The 16,850-nt window shown below is 33.5% G+C and overlaps 1 protein-coding gene across 1 annotated transcript; it reads left to right on the top strand.

Annotated features, from left to right (window-relative positions):
• Positions 1-2,478: 2,478 nt before the first annotated feature.
• On the top strand, positions 2,479-16,691 carry LOC111022842 (Guanylate-binding family protein). The gene is given in 17 exon segments (XM_088117035.1): positions 2,479-2,688; positions 2,828-2,915; positions 4,406-4,508; positions 5,590-5,659; positions 5,770-5,808; positions 5,902-6,019; positions 6,105-6,162; positions 7,046-7,186; positions 7,780-7,840; positions 8,971-9,030; positions 9,137-9,156; positions 9,250-9,315; positions 13,150-13,317; positions 13,545-13,802; positions 14,344-14,556; positions 15,163-15,434; positions 16,174-16,691. Coding segments are annotated over 17 exon segments (1,902 nt in total). The 5' UTR covers positions 2,479-2,666; the 3' UTR covers positions 16,319-16,691.
• The last annotated feature ends 159 nt before the right edge of the window (positions 16,692-16,850 follow it).

Below are 16,850 nucleotides of genomic sequence, written 5' to 3'. Positions count from 1 at the left end.
ATTAGAAACATTGTAAATAGAAAACTAAGAAGCAATGCTAGAATTTTCTCTACTAGAAAAAAAAAACTCAATTGGGCTAACGTATTAATCAAAGATTAAATATATGAAATGACGTCTAATCTTTTAAAATTCTCAATTTTATGTTTAATATTTAATAATAATTTAATGATACATTAACTTTTTTGTTAACAAATTTGAAAAATTTTTGAAGGAAAAGACCTAATTGATAATTTTCAATACATTCAAGATAAAATTAAGAAATTTAAAAGATTATAGACCAGATTGAAAATTGCCTACAAAAGAATTAAGAACTTTGGTGTATTTAGTCATAATAAAATGTTTTTTATTTTAATTTTTTGATATGCGTGAGTGTGCAGATAGTTTGCGTGTACCTCGATTTATCTCACAATTGTCTAACGTTGCTACATTTGGTTGTAAAAAATATATATAAGAAATTAATTTTTATGTAGGCAGTTATCATGAATCTTTAACTCGTTCCTCTATACTTATAATAAAATATGTTTTATAGTTTTTTTAGTTTTATATTTTTAAAACAACCATTTTTCCATTTCTAATATGCATTATTTTTTTAATAAAATATGCATTATATTTATTAATTATTAATAGGATAACAAAAAAAGGCGTATGTATGTTTACCATTGCTTAAATTTATTAATGAATTACGTCATACATCTACAAAGAAATTTAGAATGTTAGAAATATATTTAAAAAAGAAAACTAAAAACTAATATTTTTTTTCTTAGTAGAACATAACTAAAAATTAATATTCACCCTATAAAAGGCAGGCGGCCATAAATAATTCACATCTTTTTTCACATGAACAAGGTTGCATCGTATAGAAAATAATAAAACTTTTCGAGTTCCAAACCTCCCCCTTCTCTAATAGAGGAAAGTACAGACCCACGCCTAGGGATATACAAGCGTCATTCTTCAAATGGATCGCTGTTCGATAGTTATTGTAGCCAGGATAAGCAGGGCTCGTAGTACCTGCTAGCGCAGCTATGCAGTGGAAGGGAAGGAGCCTAAATCGACCCCGCAGAGCCTCACCTTGTAGTAGGAGGGTTTTCGTTGCTGGGCCGGATACATTCAGATAATTAGTTATACCACACATTCATTTTCTATACATAATAAAATCGTAGGTTAGTTTTGATAACTAAACCATATTTTGAACTTTATAAACACATACAACATACTTAATATTGAACTAGTTTAGTTAATTTGAACATAATTTAATAGAACAAGACATCTATGTCTAACCAGAATGTCGTGAGTTAGAATCTCCTTATCCGTAATGTACTCAATGTCGAACTAGTTTATGTAAAAAATAGGTTAAATACTATTTTGATTTTTTACTTTAGATTTAGTTTATTTTGCTCTTTGCACTTTTAAGATGTTTATTGAAGCATCGAGGGATGCCTCTGCCATGGTTGAGGGCAGCGAATCAACAATGGCAATATAAATATCAGTCGTTCGATCGATTGGGGTTAATTACCTCGCCGACCAACCAACTGATGTTAGTTCGATCGATAAGGTCGATTATCCATCCTCCAATGTACACCCTAGTATTTATGTATATAAATGTCATAGTTTATGAATAGAAATCAAAACCGTCACTTTTTTAGATGTAGATTAAAATAGACATTTTGAAAGTATATATAAGTTAAAATGAACAAAAACTAAAAATGCCCATCAAAATAATATTTAAACTAAAAATTTAACATCCATAATTTCAATCTAACCCAATACAAATCATTAATTTACAAAATATATTATCATTTTTTTTTCGAGTTTAGTAAGTAAAATGAGAATTTGAACTTCTAATATTTTGGTCGATGATCTATCTTTAACTAGTAATTTTTGACAACTTATTTTATATACATTTTAATTAAACAATATCTAGAGATTCAAGAATTTAATTGAGATATATATACTTCATAGCTTTGGACAAATTTTTTTTAAATGTGTATAGTTAAACTTTAATTGTAATCTTGTCAGTAATTTTGATAAATAAATCAAAATTTTGGCTAAACTGAACCTAGCTCAATTAGTTAATACAAGTTAAGACATGTATATTTGATCAAATTACAGTTGAGTTATGCTCGTTTCGACAAAAAGAAAAAATATCAATTTTCAAGAATATGAATTATGGTATTAAATATCTATCGATGCATCGACATTTCCACTGACATATTCGTGTATGAGGGATAAATCAACATTTCTATCGTATTAAAAAAACCGACAAAATATGAAAAATATCAACAAAATGTCACTAATATATACACAATATTAATATTAATTATTTTTAACTTGTTTTAAAATAAAAAAATATTTATTTATTTATTTAAATATATTTATTTATAATTTTATAATTTTTTCAACTTTTTACAACATGGACATTTTATTCTGTCGATATTTCCATCCCATTGAGAACTCGAAATTTACATTGTAATCTACATTTATGATATGAATCCAAAAAATTCAGACTTTCAATGTAAGACTTTAGACGGAAGCGCCCCTTGTAGATCTCATCTCCTCTTCCAAATATTATATTCACAAATTGCAATTCGCAGGTACCGTAATTTGAAGATCAAGCACAGCCCCGTTTACCAGTTTCTTCTTCTTCCATAGATGCAAAAACCAAGTTCATGCGTCTGCATTATTCCTTTCGTACGCCCCTTTTCATGGTTTTTCTAGATCCCATTTCTCCAAAAAACCCAAATGTTTTTTCTTCTCATCAATAATGCGTAATTGATTCGCCCCTTGGTTCTCCTACGCCTGCTTCTGCCTCTGACGGAGGGTTGTTCAGCAATGGGGATTTCACCGAGGGTTTTCATTTTTTCGATTCTCTGCACCATCCCTTGGGGGTCTCTCGCGATAGAGAATTTCCAGCAAGCGTAAGTTTGTTTCTATTCTTTTGAGATTGGTTGTCCTTCTGAATCTTGGATGCTAAGTTGGTTTGAATTACTTTTGGGAGCTCCCCTCAGATTAAAGCCAGGCCGCCCTTAATAGTTGATCTGTAATACTTGGCGTTTTGAGTTTGGTGGAAGTTTTTTTTTTGTTAATTTCGTTTAATTTATTATAATGTTGTTACGTAGTGCGCACAGTTGATCAGTGATATAAAGGTGTATTTTGTTGCTTCTGGAGACAAATCTTTATTTAATTTTGGTTCGGAAGGTATTAGAGGGAAATGAAAATTAACTAGAAGATTAATTTCTGAAAGATGCTGTATCTTGAATAAAGAATCCGAAGGAAGAACAACTCGTATTATTAGCATAAAATTTTAGCAATTAGAATGTTAATACGTAGATAAGCGAGAATGAAATTGGTGCAACAGCAACTTAGAGTTATGAACCGAGCCTCGCATATTCTATTTATATGCACTTATGGTACCAAAAAAATATAAAGGGGTTGCCTATCAGCTACAAATTTTTTTTTCTATATTTGTATATGACTAACCAAGAAGAAGCGTGGTGACAACTGACAACTAGAGGATTGGGACAATATTTGGTACTGTTGGAAGATGTTTTAACTTTTAAGTAGATGGCTAGTCCAAGGTTTAAGAGAGAGCTTGTTAGAATGCTTTACTCCGTGTCCAGGTTCATGTATTTTCATGGTTGGGTTTGAGCATGTTTTGGCTTGATTTTGAGTGTTTTGTTTGGTTAATCTTAGATTTATTGGTTGGTTCATGAATATTTTTCTAATTTAGTTTTGAGGAGATATTTATTTTACTTTAGAGTTTAGTTGGACAAAATTGAACGTGTAATATTAAAATTGACTCATTGAGCCAACTATGAGCTAAGTTTAGGGGTCAAAATAAATATGTCTTAAAAAAATTTTCATTGATCTTTTAAGCTATTTTTATTATTTTGATTTCTTTAGATAAAGTGTTATTTTAATTTTCAAAAAAGTTATATTTACTAATTTGAATTCATGTCACAGTATTTTAATTATTTTTCATTTTGAATACCACATTTAAAAATAAAATACATAGAATTAATCTTTCTTGTTGCTTTTATAAAATGATACTCTAATTTTATCATGCAAATTTTTATTTTAGTAAATAATTGGTAATTAGTCACTCCTCAAAATTGGTAATTAGTCAATGAGAGAGGACAGTTTTTTACTTTTAACAAGGTTCTGACTTATGAGATGAACGCACCTTTCATCTTAAACTTAGCTCACAATGTTTTATTCCGTAAATGTTTTGCTAATATTTTCTACACGTATTTGTATTTTGTTATGAACGGTCGAACATACCACATGGAAGACATATGCTCGTTCATTTGTTAGCCCATGATGTTCAAAGCTTTAGAATCTGTCTTTTGCCAGAGTTGTTTGTTTCCTCTGTAAGAAAAGGACTAAAGCTTGTTTTAATCACTTACAGATTTCCAATTGTGGAACCTGATCCTGGCCACACAAAACTTCGGCTTTCTAGAGAAGGTTTAGAGGCCATTGAGAGAATAACAAACCCAATTGCAGCTGTTGCGGTTAGACTGAGATGCTCTTCTGTGACATTTAGTACTTGTAGACTCATTTCTACATAACTTAAATGAATGGATATCTTTGAATTGAATCTTGAACAATAATTTTCCCTTGTATTTTTTTTTTTTTTTTTTAAATGAGAAAGATTTCCAGTCTTTTATTGAGGAATGGGTGGTTCATGATGCGGGAACCATTTAATGCATACTTTCTTTAGTTCATATGCATAGTAGTTTAAAAATTATGGCTTCAAGGACCTGGACCGGTTATCCTCAATTTACTTGTAAGATTTCCATTTTTTCTTTGGTTAAATTATAAGAATTGTCTATCTAATCTCTATAGTTTAAAAAGTTTCTAGTAGGTCCTGAAACTTTTAAGGTTGTGCCTATTTAGTCCTTATGGTTGAAAAGATTTTAATAGGCTCTTGAACTTTCACTTTTGTGTCTCGCTGTTAACTCCATTAGTTTAATGCTTACACCTTGCTCGGAACTAATTCACCACGTAATTCTTAAATAATATAGTTAACATGCTATATAAATATTAGATTAACACTCCCAAGGGCATCCCCATTGGCAAGGGGATAGGGTCTTGTGGTATCACCTAGCATGAGGTCTTGTGTTTGAATCTTTGAGTGAATTCAATACAAAAAAGTCTTGATGTCTCTTGGATTTGAGCCTTGGGCGGGCGCGGGTGCCCACGGATATAGGGTAAAAAGCTAAAGAGCTATTGATTCTGGGTTTTCAAAATAAATAAATAAATAAATGTTAGACTAACATAGTTAATGCTAGGGATACATAAAACTCGAAGTTCGCAGACCTATTATTATTATTATTTTTTATTTTTATCTTTTTAAGTATAAGGATCAAATGGATACAATGTTGAAAGTAGAGATCTATTAGAACTTATTGAAGTACGAGGACAAAGTTTGGGAACTAAACTTGTAATTTAACCTTTTTTATTTTTTGTAGTTTTATTGTAACCTGCTTATTTGTTATCTGGAATAATAAATATTATAGGTTGAAGCTTTTTTAGATACTATATATATATATATGGTCTGATTTATCTTGTGTTTTTCTTTCATACGATAAGGTCATTGGCCCATACCGATCTGGAAAATCTTTCTTGCTTAACCAACTTCTCTCTCTTTCTTGTTATGAAGGTGCGTTTACTTCTATTAGTTCGGACCTATTCTCTCTTGTTTCAACCAATATCCTGTATGTATATATATATAAATCATTTAATGTATAAATCAAATATTTTGAGTTTCAGGGTTTGGTGTAGGACACCTGCGTGACACCAAAACAAAAGGTAAATTTAGATGCAATGATGTTGGGTTGTGGATGTGTTATATTTACTTGTTAGTTATTTATTTAGTTTGTCAATTTGTTTTGCCTTGCACAGGGATCTGGGTATGGGGCATTCCTTTGGAGTTGATGATTGATGGAGTCAAAACTTCTGTTTTTTTCCTCGATACAGAAGGATTTGAAAGTGTTGGAAAGTCAAATGTATATGATGATCGGTAATCCGAGTTAGTGAGTTAGTTTGAGGTGGTAGTTCTTGTGTTCATTCCCTTTAACAATCTTCCCTTTTGATGTGTTGTGCAGGATCTTTGCTCTGGCAACTGTTCTGAGTTCTGTGCTTATCTACAACCTGCCAGAGACTGTGAGTCATCATGACTTGATATTTTCATCATATGACATATCAACGGTTGCTTTTGCTTGAAACCTTGTAATTTTCATTGGTAAAATGGAATCCATAGTTTTAATTTTAAACTTATATGACAAGAAGGGAACAATAGCTAGGATACAACAATTCATCACTGATCGGCTATTGTCATGCTACAAATTCCAAGTACCATTTGGTTTTTTCTCATTCACTTACGAAAAACAAGTTTTCCTCTGGTGACTTCAAATAAGAGAGACAGTTTTCTTTTTAGCTTTGGACAATCATTGTTCCTACTGTAATAAAATGTTGTCTTATTTAGAATTCTTCTATGTTGAACTCAAATATCGAAGCTCAAGCGTGATCAGTGACAGTAGTGGACGTGACACAAAGCTTGAATGTTATGAGTGTCTCTTAATCTATTGACTGGTGGGGTAGTTCCTCAGATATTTAAAATTTTAATCTTATGAAATATGGCCGCACATGATGTCATTAATTTTTTTTTCCAGTTCAAAAGTGGCTCTGACTACTGATTGTCCAGAGATTTAAGTAATTCTAAACATGTTATATTTGAAATAGTTCACTACTCTCCTTAATTCAATATACTTTAGACCACATTATTGCTCATAGTTATGAGTTGGCCTTCTTTTTGTTTTATTATTTATAGCAAGCCATGAATAACCTTAGGTTGACTTGGGTTGATATCAAGAATGGACTACTGATAATTTTCGAAAAATTTGATGATACTAGAGCATGACACTAGGCTATTATACACCATGTATCTGCTTGATGTTAATGATTGTAATTTGGGTTTTAGTTCGTATGATACTATTGAGCCAGTTTCCAGTTGTTTCTACTAATGTTTTTGGCTTCTTTTCTATAGATCCGTGAAGCTGATATTTCTAGATTGTCATTTGCTGTTGAGCTTGCTGAAGAATTCTATGGGAGGTTTGCATTTTCTAAATTTATTTGATTAAATATTTTTTGGTTAAATCTCAAATTTATTTTCTAAACTTTGATAGTTGTGTGGTGTCTCTTGATTTTGGTTCTAGTAGATCATTATTGTTTACATGACATAGTTTCTTAAATGTTGACATTACATGTTGATCATTGAGCTAATGAGTGATGAGACCGATAGTTTAGCATGATGTGACGGTCAGCTAGATTAAGTAAGGGCAAGTATACAAAACCATCCTGTTCAAATTGTATTCCGTTTGATTTTATTTGGTTGATCTCCTTCCGTGAGTCCATCTCGTGCCAAATCATCACTTGTTAGTCCAATTAGCATGTTATGTCAACATTGTAAATGTTAATGATGTTGATGATAGAGATTTATTAGAAGCAAAATAAAAAAAATTTCAGGAGCGTAATTAAAACTTTTTAGGGCGAGACTAAATCGACACCATCCTCAAAGTTTAGAGACTAAATTTGTAATTTAACCATGTTTCTTTTTGTTGTTTACATTTTTTATGTTGAAACCTGACTGTTACGTGTTTTATTCTGCATACTGCTCCCGGACGTAGAGTGAAGGTAGTAAATTCTTAACTCATTTATAGTTGCTTTAATTCTACCTACATCACATCCTTTAATGGAGATTTGTTATTGTATAATCTGTAGGGACAAGATGTTGCCTTTGAGCCTGCTAAGCTGCTGTGGCTTATCCAGCGTGATTTTCTACGTACGTTCAGAAAGTTCTTCCCTGCTTTCGTGGTTTTTTGCACATCGTTTTCGAGTTATCTGATGATTCTGCATTTTGTTTTTCCAACAGTAAAATTAAATCTTTTAATTGATCCAAATTGATGCACATCAGCATGTCATTTGCCATTTGGTTAGTGAGAAGGAAATATTCTTATTAGAATGACACCCTTTTTTTTGGATAAAGAAACCTTTCATTAGAATGAAAAGAAGCAAGACAGCCTAAGGGCAGAGGATGAGGAGACCCCCTCCCACAGCTAGAATGACACCTGTATCTCCATATTAGTTATATGAGAAGGCAAAGGTGCTCACGTATTGAAGTATGCTTAACCTTGACCATCCAATCTAGTGGGTGGCTCATTCCTGCCTAAGAAGGTGGCTTTTGAGATTCCAACACCATAGTCATCGTTATTTTCTTGTTTGTCCATTATAATTGTCCTTGTAAGGCAACTAGTAGTGGTAATTTATTCGTTTAATTCCATTTCTTTTTCTCCTTTTTAATAAGAAAAATTCACTTTCACTAAGAGCAATGAAAGATCAAACTAACTAGAGTAATAAAAAATATAGGCCCAAGCAACAAAGTGGAAGAAAAAAGGAAAAGAAAAGAACTTACAAGAGTGAGCTCCAACTGTTACAAAAAAAACGAAGCAATAATCTTAATTAAGATTATATTATAATATAAAAAATATAACATTTAATTCAAGAATATTATTGAAATTGATATTATTTATTTTTATAGACAAATCTTTTTAAGCTAACACAATCATGAAAATCCAAGTCCCATCCTCTCCCTCCCCCAGAATTCTCATGTCAAACAAACAGAGTAATCTTAAAATTCCCAGTTTTCAGTTATCTAGGCTTCACATATGTTATCCTGGATTCTGGCTATTAATTGGCCCGTTAAGTCTAAGATGATTATTATCCTGGATTCTGACTATTAATTGGCTCGTTATGTCTAAGATTTAACCTGATGTATTTTGTTTCTGACACTTCAGCAAAACTGTTGCATGCATTTTTTAGTCATCAAATGAGGACTAAAAAGTAGGTTTCTTGTTCATACTGCTCCATTTTTGTACTCTAGATTTATTTGGCTTCTCTATTGCTGTTCTATAGAAGGAAAAACTGTGCAAGAAATGGTGAATGAAGCTCTTAGGCATGTGCCTAATAGGGAAGGTCAGTTTTAGTGATTTTATGCAATTGACTAAATTGATTTCTTAAGTATCATAGAGTACGTGTATGGAATTTTTTTTAATGGATGGTGCTTTTATCGTAAATGCAGGAGACAAAAACATTGATCTGGTATTTCCCGCAGACTTTTGTTTCATTTTTCACATTACAAAAGAAACATTTAGTTTACTTTGGAAAAAGACGTGATCTCTGTAATTGCATCAGGTAAACCAAATTCGAGATTCTTTGGCTATTATGGGAGATAATAGTACAGCCTTCAGTTTACCACAAGTATGACCCTGCCTCACTTCTCAATGCCTCTACTTTTGATTTTATTATTAACATGGGTTATGCTTAATTGTGGTGTTAGGAAGATGGGATCCTTGCATGTAAATTTAATTTTATGTTAAATCATGTTATTTCTATAAACCTGACATGCTCGATAGTAGGATGGTTTAATGAAATAGCATGCTATGTTCTAGGTATGTATTGGACGTACCTATTTGTTAGGCATTTGGTTTAAATTTGTTTAAGGGTGGGGAGGTAATTTGGATGGTTAAATGAAATAGTTTACTAGAGTCGGTTGGAGCAAAGTATTGAAGGCGGCTATAAATATTGTTGGCTGGGGTGCTTTCAAATCTGTGAACCAAGGTGGAAAGGGGGTGGACACTGGACACAATAATGTATGTTTCTTCGGCTGAAGGATGGTGATGAGACAAATAAGTTTTTCCATTGATGGGTTTCTTCCAGGAAATGAACTTTTTCTAGGCCAACCTTAACTCTGAAGATGAGATTGAGGAAGAAATGGTTGGTATCAGGAAATTCTACTCTTAGGGCAGAGTTTTACTTTTCAAGGTCTGCAATGGGATTCCTCCTCTTCTATTGGAGTGCTTAGTTGGAACCTCCTTTTGAAGAGGAAAGATTCACAAAGCAATTAAGAACTCCTGGAATTTGGAAATTTGACGTAGTTGTTACGGCATGACTAGAAACTAGAAAGTTTTAAGACCTTGGAACACTTTGAAACCTAATTTAGTAAAGGTAGCCCGAGAGTTCTTTGAAAACAGTATTATAGACAATTGCACAAAAGAGACCTACATATCCTAATTTCGAAAAGGATGAAAGCTGCTAAGATTAATGGTTGTAGGTCAATCAGTTTGGCTGCTTCTCTCTACAGGATACCAAGGTTCTAGCCGAACAACTAAAAATTTCTTGTCCTTCAGCATAATGATTCTCAGTCGGCTTTTGTCTAAGGCCTCTATTCTCAGGGGAAAAGAAGTTCAAGAAAAGAAGTGGTTTGATTTTGGAAGTGGACCATGAGAAGTTCTAGAAGAAAGTTGATTGGTCATATCTTTATGCTATTTTGGAACTCAACGACTTTGGGGATAGATGGTGGAACTGGATTTTGGGTAGTATTTTAACGACATATTTTTATACCATTCTCAATGGAAGATTAGAGGCAAAATTCTTGCTAACAGAGGCCTTAGACAAGCCCCTCTACCTTTTTAAAGTTGTGGAGAAACTCTTTCAGCCGCTGATTCATTATTGTTGTGAAAATTGGTGGTCTATCTCGAATCTATTTATAAAAGCCTCTAGGCTTTCTTTGAATCTTCTAAAACTGCTATTATAGACTCGAGGCCACCTATTTGTAACCTGCATGTATGCTACTGGTTTTTGGAATAGAATGAGGCTAGCCTTCGATTGGTGCTTCCCTATCCAGATTAACCCAAAGATTTTTCTTCATGCGCTTCTGGTGGCCCATCCCTTTAAGAAGTGTTAGACCCCCGATTACAAAGAAGTACTCTAGGAGGGGTAAGATGGGAAATAACCAAGAGGGTAATATGGGAAATACCCAAGAGGAGGCCTAACGGCCAAGAGAGAGAATATCTGCCAATTTTGTGGGAGGGAAGGTAGGTACGGTAGATATAGGCAGTGTGCCCTTTCTGGGGGAGGCAAGTCTGTTTTTGTGTTTGTGCCTTAGTGAGTAAGGTAGGAAGGAGAGAAACCCACCCTCTCGAATTGGTGGGGTAACTTGTAATCGCCTATGGGCTCTTTTTGAATCGGAATAGAATTCCAAGAAGGTAATCGATACCTTACAAGAAGGAAGCTGTAATTGTTTGGAATCTGACTATTCGCGACTTTTTATGGAGACTATGGATTGAAAGGAACAATCAAGTTTTCAACGACATAACAACTTCTTTCAATATGTTTTTGAATATAGTTATGTTATTAGCTCTTAGCTGGGGTAAATGTTACTACTTGTTTTACGAGTTAAGACTGCAACCCCTGAAATTCTTACCAAAAGGAAAAAAAAAAGAGAACTGCTAATATAGACATTAATAAAAAGATGAGGAAGCTTAGAAGTGGGTACATCTTTTGGATGAAAAAAGGAAACTATACTTTTCATTTACCTCAAATTTTCTCTTTGGAGTCCGTAGAAGTTCCTCTATCTGGGATTTGTTTCTGACAAGCTGAAGGCTAAGCTGGCTAAATGGAGAAGCCTTCACATTTCTAAAGGTAGAACCCCAGTCCTCTCTTTATTTTTCTCTCTTCTCATTTCTCAAGATCATGGAAAAGATCATTGCGAATTTCATTTGGAGGAGTGTTTGTTCTGATCACAGTAGCCATCTTGTTAGTAGTTACAGAAAGGCAAACACCAAAGTAATTAAAGGTGCTTGGACCCTCTTCTCACAACAGCACACTCAAGCCTGAACCAACTAAACTATGGTCTACCTTCAGCCCTTCCACCCCCTCCATTATAACCAATTCCTTGGAAATTTACTGACACGCCCTTACTATCATAACTATTTCTTTTTTTTCTTTTAACAAGATACGAACTTTTCATTGAGAAATGAGAAGGAATAAAATTGCTCCGAAAGGAGTGAATAGAAATAAAAGAAAGCAACGAAGCTAAGGGGTAGTTATAAATGCCTCCCAATTGGAACATATCATACTAGGTGAATAGTTGACAAATAAATCTGAGAGAGAACACCAATGAGAAACCTTAAACTTTACTAGATTAAAACACTCCAACGAGGAATGACACTTCCCTTCGAATACCCGTTGATTCCTTTCAAACTAAATCTCGGACAGTATAGCCTTAATGGAGTTTACCCATAAAAGCCAAATTTGTGAGGAATATAAAGGACCTTCCAGCAGCTGCTCAATATTCTTGGGAACACTCCTGTCAAACACCCAACTTATAGAAAATTGTTGAAATAAGAGACCCCAACAAATCCTTGTGAAAGGACACCTAAAGAACAAATGCTCCTAATACTATTTCTGTGAGATTGGAGAAAATTGAGGAGACGGTCAGAATTTAAGGTTGTGGGGCAGTTGGGAGCAGTCCATATTCATCAAGAAGACAACTAAGTAGGAAATTCAAAGCATTAGAAGATTTAATGCAAGATTGAGGGACAATCAATGCAAGAAAAAGAAACAATGAGGTCAGAGGGATGTTGATAGGAATCATCAGGTTTGGAATGCGAAGAGGTTTTTGTTGACAAATCAGTCAAAAATTGCTATCTGAAACAATCTAGCTGTTTTACGTAAAGGCTGAACGTTTAAAGATCAAACCCTACTTCTTGAGGGAGGTGTAACAAAATAGAGAAGTAACTATGGTTTGGCTTACCACAAATCTGAGATCAATTGGAGGCTTGTTTATGAAACCACCTCCTATTAGCAAGTTTAGTATTTTATGTGCATTTGTGTTCCCTGTATCTTGTATTTTTGTTCTATTATCAGGTATTTTTGTTCCTTGTTTGGTTGTTTTTCTCAATTTTTTCGCTTCCTTTGAGAGCTTGTATCGTTGAACATTTTTCTTTTGTTTCTTGTTAAAAAAAATATTTGCTTCAGGATTGCATGCGATCTTTGTTTGTTCTTAGTCAATCACGTGTTGCTATTCTTTAGGAAATAGTTAGTTTATTTCAGCTTTTGTGGGATATGATTAAGGATTTCTGAGATTTCTGAGATTTTTTTTGTTCATTCCAACTATTATAAATACAAAAAGTATGATTCCTCATTTTCCATTCAGGTTATTATGCATCCAGTTCATTTTCCTAATTGGAATACTTTCTGTAAAAAAAATTTCTGAGTCCAACAAAATTGTGATTCTTTTACTTTTAACAGCCTCATCTCCAAAGGACAAAGCTTTGTGATATGAAAGATGGTGAGCTTGAGCCAACATATGTTGCAAGGAGGGAAGAGTTGAAAGAGCTTGTTACGAGCATTATCCGTCCAAAGATTGTGCAGGGAAAATCTTTGAATGGAAAGGAATTTGTATATTTTTTAGAACAGGTGGTGCATTTATGTGCAATTTTATCAACTCCAGTTCATGTAGATGACGAATCTTGAGTTGCTCATTAGACTTTTCACCAGTGGTTACAATAACAATTTGATTAACATTTGAAATGATGCTCTGTGTCACAGTTGGGATTGTAACACTCTGCATCCAATTTGTTTTCAATCTTTACAAATACAGAATTTAGTTGTAATTTCAATTTACCTTTTTTTTCTACTTGTAGATTCTTGAAGCATTGAACAAGGGGGAAATTCCATCTACCGGATCCCTTGTTGAGGTTTTCAACAAGGGCATTCTTGAGCGATGTCTGAAAGTATACAGTGACAGAATGGCAACATTGCATTTACCTATGACAGAGCAATCTCTGCATGGTGCCCATGAAACACATCGAGCAGCAGCAATGCAAGCTTTTGATGAACAACATTTCGGCCGTCACCATGCAAAGAAATCAGTCGTACAACTTGATGAAGAAATTGACAAGGTTTCAACTTCCCATCTATTTAGAGGAAAAAAAAAGTTTTCAAGTATAGCTGTAGCATCAATTTCTTGGGTTGTGATCTCAAGTATCTTCCTGAATTATGAAAGCCGAAAGGGTATACAAATTGGTGAATAATAGTTTCCTGAACATAGACGATACCTTCGCGTATCTTAGTCATTTTGCTACCACTTCCTTACTGTAAGGAATAACAAAAAATTGATTTATTTAACTGCTCATGGGGCATCGCATCAGAGTGCATCCTTAGTGTCTGGAGTACCAAATGTGGAATCCCAGTTTTGAGCGCATGAGCATTGAGGGGTTGCGAGATTTTAGTAAAATAATAGACAATAGTAGTAGCTATAATGATAATAATAAAATAGGACTTCTTCATGTTTGGTTCTTAACATCCATTGTATATGGGATTAGCCTCAACTACAACAGCCTAAAATCCTTTTTTTTCCCTTTTTGATTTATTTTATTGATTATTTGATTCCTGAACCCCTTGTTATATGTAAATTCTCATACCTCTAGAAATTCTTTATAGGTGCATAGTAATGTTATATTGGCAAATCAATATCAATCCTCAAAGCTCTGTGAAGAACTTTATACGAAGTGTGAAGATCAAATGGACCACCTTCAAGCTCTAAGGCTTCCATCAATGGCAAAATTCAATGCAGGTTTTCTGCAATGCAACCAAAGTTTTGAGCTAGAGTGTGTTGGCCCTTCAAAAGAAAACTATGAGCATCGCATGTCAAAGGTAAGGCAGTCGTTTGTTTTTTGTTTCTTCCCCTTTTCATCCATTTGTTGCCTTACACATTCACTTATCACATATTGGGTTATTGATATCTTGGTGTTTAATTTGATCTTATGTTAATGTCAAGGAACATAGATGGCATTGAAATGTTTAGTTTAGTTTTGCTCATTTAGGAAACTTATGTTTATTACCTGATTTATTCATAAAGTTCCCAATATCTTTCAAGTCTTTTGAGTGACCTTCCATGTGATGGCTAAATAGGTAGTTTAATCTTCTTTTGTTTTAAAAAGAATAAATTTGGTAGGTTTTCTACCCATGTGCATACTGATAGACTGTGAGGGTACAGCCGTTTGTCTGTAGATGTTTGCCATATATTTTTTCAAGCTAAGATGGACGTTTTGCTTGATTAAAAATGGAGGTGTACGTATATTACTGTTTCTTGTACAACCAATGCTTATATTCAGACCATGGAGTGTATATACTCTATGTTCCGGTCGATGCATAGGTTTTCTCCAAGAAATAAAATCATATATTATCCCAATCTTACCCAATTGAACGTACATTTTCGAAAGCTGAATTTTCTGATCGTGTATGAGTCATCATTTACAGATGTTGGGGAAGTCACGATCTCTCTTTATCAAGGAATACAATCACAGGCTTTTCAATTGGTTGGTGGCCTTTTCTCTTGTCATGGTGATCGTGGGAAGGTTTATTATAAAGTTCTTTTTAATTGAAATTGGGGCATGGATGCTATTTATCTTTTTGGAGACATACACAAGGATGTTTTGGTCGGCCGAGAATCTTTATTACAACCCCATTTGGCATTTTATTGTAGCCACCTGGGAAACAATCGTTTATAGCCCCATCCTGGATTTGGACAGGTTAGTGATCTTTCTTCCTGTCTAATATCATGCTTCTTCCTTTGCAAAAAAAAAAAAAAAAAAAAAAAAAAAAAAATATATATATATATATATATATATATATATATATCATGCTGCTTGTTCTGATTTGTATTTAGATTATTTCATTCCTACTTATTTTGATGCCTTAAAAGAGAAAAATGGGTAGTGCTATTTTATCAAACCACAAGTCTTGCATCATTTTGTCATGTAAACAGTTGATTTTATTAAGGTTAAATTATATAAATTTAGAGCCTGAAATTTCATAGTGTTGTTTAAATTTTAATAGGTCATTGAATATTAAGATGTGTCTCATAGGTACTTGTATTTTCTATTTTGTTTCTAATAGATCTCATAACTTTAAAAGTGTCGATAGGTTCCTAATCTATCCAACATTTTTAAATTTATGGACCTATTTGATACAAAATTGAAAGTACAGGAACTTAGAAGACACTTTCACAGTTTATGGAGCTATTAGGGACCTATTAGATAGCTTTTCAGTTCCTCTATCTACTATTTCTGTAAATGACCTTCAGGATTGATAACTTGTTAAAAGATAGAATGGCCTTTTGTTTTTCCACCAGGGGAAAGAGAAAAGCACTTGTATTCTCACCAGAACATGTCCAAATGTTATATTGCTTTGGTATAAGGTTATATATTGTCCTGAAACTAATATTGGTGTTGAATCAAACTTGTTTTGTCGGTTTATTTCCTGAGACAGATGGGCAATCCCATTGGGTGTGTTGGCTGGTGTTTTGGTTGTTTACTGGAGGTGTTGTGGAAGAAGAAAATATGGGTCCACCCATTGGCTCTTACCATTGTATAACAATCCCAAAAGTGGTTCACAAAGGCCAAGATCAGACTGACCAATCATAAATCTCTTGCTTTTCTTCGAGCAGTTCACTGCTACTTCTTTTTGATCTTTCTGGCTGGCGAGCTCTTCACCTTTTTGATACACGAAGCGCGCCAAAGCTTCAATTGTAGTTAGGAACGAATTTTAGACAGGTGATTTATATCTCAATCTGTAGTGATAGCATATCAGAAAAAAATGGAGAAGCAAATGTTGTTGTCCGTCGATATAATTTGTAATATGTTTAATATATTGTATTCAATTTTACTCACTGAAAGAAATTCTTTCTTTCTTTTACCTGAAAGGAGAGAGAGATTCTATATTGTATTCAATTATACTCATTGAAATGCCTCCTCTTTTGTACTTGAAAGAAAAAGAAATTCTTTGTATTCTCAAATCTTGAATCTGGCTTTATAATTAAGTTTTTCCAATGTTGCTGGATCTTAAATCATTTTTACTACGATGATGTGACAAATAGTGAATGGAAGAAATATTCATACTAGTACCAGAAATTTTCACCTAATATTTCACATGTTTCTAATTATGCT

Source organism: Momordica charantia (genome assembly GCF_013281855.1).
Source record: "Momordica charantia cultivar OHB3-1 chromosome 9 unlocalized genomic scaffold, Mcharantia_2.0 BLBB01000009.1, whole genome shotgun sequence".
Lineage (NCBI taxonomy): Eukaryota > Viridiplantae > Streptophyta > Magnoliopsida > Cucurbitales > Cucurbitaceae > Momordica > Momordica charantia.
Note: the sequence above shows the minus strand (reverse complement) of the source record. Positions and strands in the feature narration are given on the sequence as shown.